The sequence below is a fragment of the Geotrypetes seraphini genome, chromosome 12 (assembly GCF_902459505.1).
Source record: "Geotrypetes seraphini chromosome 12, aGeoSer1.1, whole genome shotgun sequence".
In the NCBI taxonomy this organism is placed as follows: Eukaryota; Metazoa; Chordata; class Amphibia; order Gymnophiona; family Dermophiidae; genus Geotrypetes; species Geotrypetes seraphini.
In genome coordinates this window covers 14,611,964-14,619,992 of record NC_047095.1, presented here as the reverse complement: position 1 = coordinate 14,619,992, position 8,029 = coordinate 14,611,964, and the positions used below count along the sequence as shown (strand labels likewise).

At 41.9% G+C, this 8,029-nt stretch overlaps 1 protein-coding gene across 2 annotated transcripts in view; it reads left to right on the top strand.

Moving 5' to 3' along the window:
- Nucleotides 1–776: 776 nt before the first annotated feature.
- Nucleotides 777–8,029, top strand: part of CDC14A (cell division cycle 14A) — a 210,273-nt gene continuing 203,020 nt past the window's right edge. Inside the window, exons 1-2 of one of the 2 annotated variants that reach the window (XM_033915989.1) lie at nt 777–1,189; nt 1,466–1,556. In XM_033915989.1, coding sequence (XP_033771880.1) covers nt 1,099–1,189; nt 1,466–1,556 — 182 coding nt within the window. In that variant the 5' untranslated portion in view covers nt 777–1,098. The remainder of the gene's footprint in view (nt 1,190–1,465; nt 1,557–8,029) is intronic. The other variant, XM_033915988.1, reaches the window with a different exon arrangement.

Below are 8,029 nucleotides of genomic sequence, written 5' to 3'. Positions count from 1 at the left end.
TTCTTCAGGAGACCCAATCATAAATGCAGTAAAAGTCCTTTTCAATGTTTGTATAATTTTAGACTTCGTGATGTAGCTCCCCGGTTTAAATGTAAAATGGGGGAGGAGCTTCCTAAACGTCAGAGTTATGACTGACGTCATTATCACACGTAACCAGTTAATTTTGTCCAAGTGCTATACTGAATGAGTCCATGAGATATTTTTTGTCATCCAACCAAAGCAAATGAAATAACACAGTTAAAATGTTATGATGCAATCACTGTTCATGAGAAAACACTAGGTCAATAAAAATCCTGTATCAATGAATAATTATTTTACCAAAAAGGCAAACTCTGGTTCATTTCCAGGGGGGGTGCGGTCCCCCCTTGAAGAGTTTCACGTTTCTGAGTGCTTCCCATCCTTGCATCTTTACCCACCCGCTGCACCCTACACTTCAACCATCTGACAAAGTGGACTCTTGCACCTGAAAGCTCATGCTTCAATAAACCGGTTGTTACCGTATAAGATGCAGCAGTTTCTTTCCATTCATAAGAAGTTTTCTCTCTCAGCCCCACCCGCCGCCGGACAGAGGCGGGACCCAGAGCCGGACTCTTTCCTCCTGCCCCACCTCACCCCCCCCTCCCGGGCCGCAAGCGCACTTCCCCAGCCCCTGTCCCCGCCCCCCTCCAGCCCTGCCCGGGACGCAGGAGAGGTCAGTAGCGGGCCAGACGAAACAAAGCCTTAGCAACGGTTCCTAGCGACCCTGATTGGCGCCTGGTAACCACGTGACGTTTCCCGAAGATGTTGCTCGGAGCGCCGCTCAGTTTGTGTTTGCGACCATGGAGGAGCGTGGTGGAAGTGCGCCCGTCGCCGTCTCCACCTCGCGACCCGGACAGTGAGGCGCGGGCGCGGGCCGGGCGCTCGGGGAATGCAGTCCGGAACGTGAGGCGCGGAGACCGCTGCTGAGGGAGGAGGAGGAGGAGGGGGGGGGAGAAGGAGGAGGAGCGGCGGCTCTCTGGTATGCTTCTCCTCAGGACGCTGTGACTGTCCCGCTGGAACCCGCTCCTCGTGCTCGGCCGAGCGTTCCGGCCATTCTCACCCTGCGGGCCGGGCAGGGCGATGAATCTGGACAAGTGCGCGTCCGGTCTAAGGTCCGCTTTCAGGATGGCAGACGCCGCGGAGCTCATCGGCGCTTCGGAGTTTATCAAAGGTGAATGCGGGGAGGGCAGAGCTCGCGAAACTTTTCTGGGCAGTGCTCAAAGGGCGCGAGATCCCGGGCTGCAGCGCTTTGTAAATACTGTTTCCTTTGGAGTCCCCGTCCCCCCCCCCCCCCCTAACATGTAGCCTTCGCTGTCAGAATGGGATTACAGTAATACGTATTCATTGTGTTTTGAATTTGTAGATAGATATTTTAACTTCGTTAGTTTTGGGTTTTGTTTTTTTTTCTACACATTCTGATGCCATCCTTTTCTAACATGTCTTTCAGATCGACTGTACTTCGCAACTCTAAGGAATAAACCAAAAAGCACCGTCAATACTCACTATTTCTGTATAGATGAGGAACTGATCTATGAAAAGTAAGTTTCTGGCAGTGCACTACTTTGTAAGTGGAAAAAGTAATTGTGTAATACTGTAGCAATGTGATACTTAACCTATGTAAACAAACCAAACTAGGGGAGCCGAGTTTCCGGAGTCACATTGCAGTTACAAGAGGGTGCTGAAAAGTTCTTAGCCCAACCAAGAAGGGAATGACATAGAGTCATGAAATTGACAAGATATTACACATATTCGCCCCCCAAGTTCAACACACTTGGCATATTGTGCCTGAAGTTTCTATAACCTTTCCAAAAAGTACTCTCGGAAATTGTTCCCTTTCAAACTCTTTTTAAGGTTTGGGAAGAGAAAATAGTCAGATGGAGCAAGATCTGGTGAGTAGGGTGGATGGTCTATGCCAGGGGTCTCAAAGTCCCTCCTTGAGGGCCGCAATCCAGTTGGGTTTTCAGGATTTCCCCAATGAATATGCATGAGATCTATGTGCATGCACTGCTTTCAATGCATATTTATTAGAGAAATCCTGAAAACCCGACTGGATTGCGGCCTTCAAGGAGGGACTTTGAGATCCCTGGTCTATGCACTGACACCCCAGCTGCATCAAAACATCCATCGTGTTGCCAGCTTTGTGAGCAGGTGCATTGTATTGCAAAAGAGAACTTTCTGCAGCTTCCCTCGCTTATTTTATTTTAATACCTCCTTTAATTGGCACAGCAAGTTATAATAGTATTTTGCATTAAACTATTTGGCCCCTTGGAAGATAGTCAGTCATTACAACACCTTCCTTTTTTTTTTTTTTTTTAGTTCAATAATTTTATTGAATATTATAAGAATTATAAACAGAAAGCAGCTCAAACACATAGAATCATAATAAAAATCATGTATCAAATATTCGTATCTACAATCGTTTGAATAAAACTAGATTAATGAAAAGGATCCAGAGTATCTGGAACTGCTTAGAAAAGGAACAGAAAAAGACAGAGAAACAGGAGGGATAAGAGAAAGAGAGAGAAAGATAAAGGAAGAGAGAGAGAAAGAGAGATAGAGAGAGAGAGGCAGAAGTGTCTATAGAGCAGAACGAACATATAAATCTAAATACAACACCTTCCTGATCCCAAAACAATGTGGCCATGACATTTCCTGCTGGCCTTTGGATCATAAATTTTTTTGGCCTTGAAGAACCTGAGTGCCGCCATTGAATGAACTGTTTTGCCTCAGGATCATAGTGGTGGAACAACGTCAGTAACTAGTTCCAAAACGTTGGCAACAGCTCGCTGAGAATGCTGCAAAATCAACTTGGAAGTGTCCACTCAATGACGTTTCTTGTCAGAATTCAAAAATTTGGGCACCCACTTGGCTGACAGCTTCTGCTTACCCAGCTGTTCATGGATTATACACCAACACGTTCCCTGGATATCTAATAATAACAGTTTATTTATATACCACAAAACCATGAAGTTCTCTGCGGTTTACACAATTTAAAATACATTTGAAATTAAAAAGTAAGAACCAATGGCTAAAAACCCCAATATCTGTAGTGTCTCAGCAATTGTTTTAGCTGATATTTGTCGATCTGCCAAAATCAGTTCATGGACATGGTCAACAATTTCAGGAGTTGACACTGTTTGAGGCCTCCCAGACCTTGCTGAATCTTCAGTCTCAAAATCTTCATGCTGAAAATTTGCACACCACTTTTTCACAGTGGAGTATGATGGGCATTTGTTACTACTCAGTGTTTGTATCATACATTCATGAATTTCATTTGGAATTTTCTTCTTCAGGAATAGGAATTTCATGAGGGCTCTGAGTTCCATACTTGAAAATTCCACTTTTTTTTTTTTTTTTTTTTTTACTGACATAGTTCAATCAATGATATGAAACAATGTCAAAACTTAGCATTATGATTCTGTAAATTGGCACTTTGCAAAACAAGATAACACTCTCTTCAGCTACAGTGGCAAAATATCACTCAGAATTTAGGAAGTTGGTTGGACTGAGAACTTTTCAGCACTCCCTCATAATGAGAGCACTGTTTGAATACTTTTAATGTTGTAATTCTGTTGCTTATGTTTGACTTATTCTTGCTGTACACTGCCTTGGATAAATTTCTTCAAAAAGGCAGTATTTGGGTTTTTGTCACGTACTCATGACCTGGATTGGCCACTGTGGAACAGGATACTGGGCTAGATGGACCATTGTTTCGGACCCAGTATGGCTTTTCTTATGTCAAATTTAGGGGATAGTTCTATAAGTGGGCTCTAACGCATGCTGATTGTGTGTGAAAATGATTAGAGTATTGGTATGTAATGTAATGTAATGTAATTTATTTCTTATATACCGCTACATCCGTTAGGTTCTAAGCGGTTTGAAGAAAGTGTACATTAAGATTATAAATGAGAAGTAAGAAGGTACTTAAAAAATTCCCTTACTGTCCCGAAGGCTCACAATCTAACTAAAGTACCTGGAAATTAATAAAGAAGAGAAAATAAAGATGGTTGAAAAAAGAAAAATTCTATATGAACTTATAGGATGGAAATTAAACTGACAGTGAAGAACTGTATAAAAAATACATATGGAATGCAGTTAGAGAGGGTAGGTTACAATCTATTTATGGTATTTGTTTAATTGGAAGGTGTTAAGGTGGGTAATTTGGGGGAAGTTTATCTGAAGGTAGGTGAATCTTCTGGAGGTAAAAGAGGAGGGGTTAAGATATTTGGATGAATTTTTTGAAAAGCAGGGTTTTGATTTCTTTTCTGAATGTTTTGAAGTTGTCTGATATTGTCATAAGATTCGAGATGGAATGGTTGATTTTTGCTGCTTGTGTTGCCAGAAGGTTGTCAAACATTTTCTTGCGTTGTGTGCCTTTGAGTGGGGGGAAGGCGAAAGGGTTCGAGGTTCTTCTGTGTCTTGAGGTGGAGATTTGGTTTAAGCGGTTGTTTAGATAGGAGGGGGAAGAGCTGTGTAATGCTTTGAATATGTGTGTGTATGTTTTTATATGTGTGTCAAAGCCCTAATTCCATCTAAGCACTATTCTAGAAATATATTCTTACCTTTTATATAGAATATATTTGACAGATGGGAGCACACATAAGTGGAGTTTAGGCTGGGCTTTCAGTATTCTTTTTTTTATATTTATAATTTACATTTAATCATCAAGATTACTTGATAGTAGGAAACTTATTCCTTACATCAGAAAAATGACCAAACAAATATAAACTACATAATCAAATGTAAGAATTAATATCTTTTAAACATACTCAAGAATAAGGAAACAAACAAAAAAAAGTTGATGCTTTAAAGAGGGGAGAAGCTTTAGAAAAAAATTAGTCATTACAGAAGATTATTGACTAATACTTAAAGAAAACCCAGGAAACTTGATTTAACCCAGCTGGCTATTATACTAAATGAGAAAATTCAAGTTACAATAGAAGCAGATGCTGAGACTGAAATTAGCAGAGGTGGAGACCTAACTTCAATAAAATTCTTAAATTGGTCAGGGTCAGTAAATAGAAAAGTTTGTGCTTCAATCTTAATAACTGACACACTAATCTACAGTATATAACCAGTTTAGTATAGAGTATAGTGTATATATCTCTTCATTTTGATTAAACAGAAACATATGAAAAAAATTTTGTTGGATTTTCAGATAGCTGGCAGGGTATAATAACTCCTATATACTTCAGCCTTTATCCTCATTAGTCCATTATACAAATTTTAAACTTTTCTTTATATTCATGGAAAGCCAAGATCAACCACTTATCTCTTTGCCTTTCTCTCCTCTTCTGATGTGAATTCACATTTCTGTATCTTCTTCAGGATTATTTTAACATAAGTGAAACATCAAATCCTGTTTTCAAGAAACTGCTTTCAACAACCATCAAAATCTTCTCACTAAATATACTTAGCATTCGGTCTTATAAGTTTCCTCTTATAGTGTTACTAGTGTTACTTCAAACCCATTCAGTTTAACATGGTGTCATCATCTCTTCTGCTGCTTTCACATCAGACTTATCAGCTGATCAAAGGCTCTCTCATTGGTTGTTTAAAGCTCATACTATGTCTTACAGTATGTCTTCGCATTTCACACCAATGTGATCCACTTGATTTCTTCTGTCTTCGCATTTCATACCAGTGTCATCCACTTGATTTCTTCATTTAGTCCAGCGGGAGCTAAAGCACTGATCTCAAAACTCCATTGCTGTTTTTTTCTGTTTAAACATTATTCAATACTAGTTTTTTAGCCCGTTACATTAACGGGTGCTAGAATAGATGTGTTGACTTGGGCATTTCTTTCTCTCTTTCTGTATGTGTATCTTTCTTTCTTTCTCCCTGCCCCCCTTTCTTTCTGTCTTTTCTTTCTGTTTCTCCCCCCCTGTCCAGCAGCAGCCCTTCTCCCTTCCTTTTACCTCCCCTCTGTCCTGCAGCACCCCTTTCCTGCTCCCCCTGTCTAGCAGTAGCCCTTTTCTTTTCAACTCCCCCTGTCCAGCAGTACCCCTTCCCTGCTCCCCCTGTCCATCAGTAGCCCTTCTCCCTTCTTTTTAGCTACCAATATTCCCATTTTCCTATTTCCACCTTTTCCACCCCATCCAGCATCATTACAGTACCTGTTGCATTGTTGGTGTTCCAGTGTCTCCTCTGCCTTGGGTCTGGGCCGACTATTGTGGGCCAGGATTGCCAGGGGTGCCCTGTGGGACAGGCAGGGGCAAGGGTCAGCAGAGTTGGGGGAGTTCTGGGTGGCAGCATGAGTTCACTCTGGTGCGGGGCCTCTGCCGGGCCGCGGGGAGCTGGTGTCTGCACTTCTAGCCACTTCCTCCAATCTCTCTAGAGTCCCTACTGATCTTCTGTGTCACTCCTCTACGTTTCCTATCACCTTCGTTTGTGCTATAAGGAGCCACGTCAAGTTTTAACCTCATCGCATTTAAGCATACAATGTAGTAAAGCCGCAGCGGTTTATTCTGTGTGCAGCGCGCAGGCTTCGCGTCATGTGGCGGTGACGTCCAGGCCTCACACTGCCACGTGTCTCCTGGGCCGTGACGGAGAGGGCAGGGGGTGCCAGTGGCCGGCAGCCGCCGCTCCGCACCACCTTTTGCCTCAAGCCGATGCGGCCTCCTCCCAGCAGCTGCCACTCCGCACTGCCTTGGCACCGCCTTTCCCTCCACTGTGGCGGGAGCCTGAGCCTGCATAGGCGGTTGAGGGGGGAAGGTTGTGGTCGGAGCTGCTAGGCTGCAGCGAATGGGGAGTGTGATGGGGCGAGCGCCTCTTCCCCCCCCCAAACTTCAGATTTCAGTTTGTTTGTCTTCCACTGTGCCGAGCCCTTTTCGGCGTCTGCCCTCTGCCGAATCCCGGGCCTGCTCTCCTTCTCATAAGTGCACTCGTGCCACCACAGCACGACAGATCAGGGAACATGCGGCGCGAGTGCGCATGCGCGTTTAGCGTTTTACATTATAAGATTAACACCCTCCCACTCAGCTATTACTTTATCTAGGATTCTCCATCGAATATCTTGCAGTGTATGCTTCATTAATTTCCAATGTCGCCCCAAAGGGGCGGTATCACTATCACTCATGATTTATGTTTTGTTAATCTGACTTTGATAGAACTTATAGTTCACCCTATATAGATTTTATCACATGTGCATTGGATTAAATATATCATTAATCTTCCAATAGCATTTAAATGCAACTTCATTTGTCTTAGACGTATGAGTACAAACAAAGAACGCTATTAAAAGGAACCAAACCCCCAACAGTTCATAATAACCATTCAAAAATAACTTTAATCTTATACAATCTCACCATAAAGATCAGATCAACACACTCTCCGTACTGAGCTAATATGGTAAGATTGTATAAGATTAAAGTTATTTTTGAATGGTTATTATGAACTGTTGGGGGTTTGGTTCCTTTTAATAGAGTTGTTTTGTTTTAGGTGACTAGCCTTGACACAGCTAATAACGAAATGCGAATTCATGGAGTCCGTCCCTGCTGCCTAAGATAAGTTTTTCATAAAAATGAAATAATTGTGACTGATGAGGAGGCTTGCTACAGTAACTCAAACTATACATGAAAAAGACAGTTTGAGTGTAGTTGCTGAGGTCATTATATACTGAGTTATCAAAATGATATACGAGTATGTCTGAGACAAATGAAGTTGCATTGAAATGCTATTGGAAGATTAATTATTTATTTATCCATATTTAATTGAAAGAAGTGACCATTTGAGTGTGGCTTAAATTTTGGACTGATTTGCTGATACTGCTTCACTCTTAAATTGATATTTATTACTGGCCTTTAAGTGTTGGGTTAAATATATTACATAGGTTGTGTCACAATTAGTAATATGTTTAGTATAATAATGCTTACCAGCCTGTGGATGTGCCTCAATAACACAAAGCCAATTGGTTTTTGTCTTTGTGTATCGTTCTTTTTTTAAGTCCAGTTCAGCAGGTCTGAGGTTTGCTCAGTGCTTTGTATCTTTTGGCTTTGTATTAAGACATTCT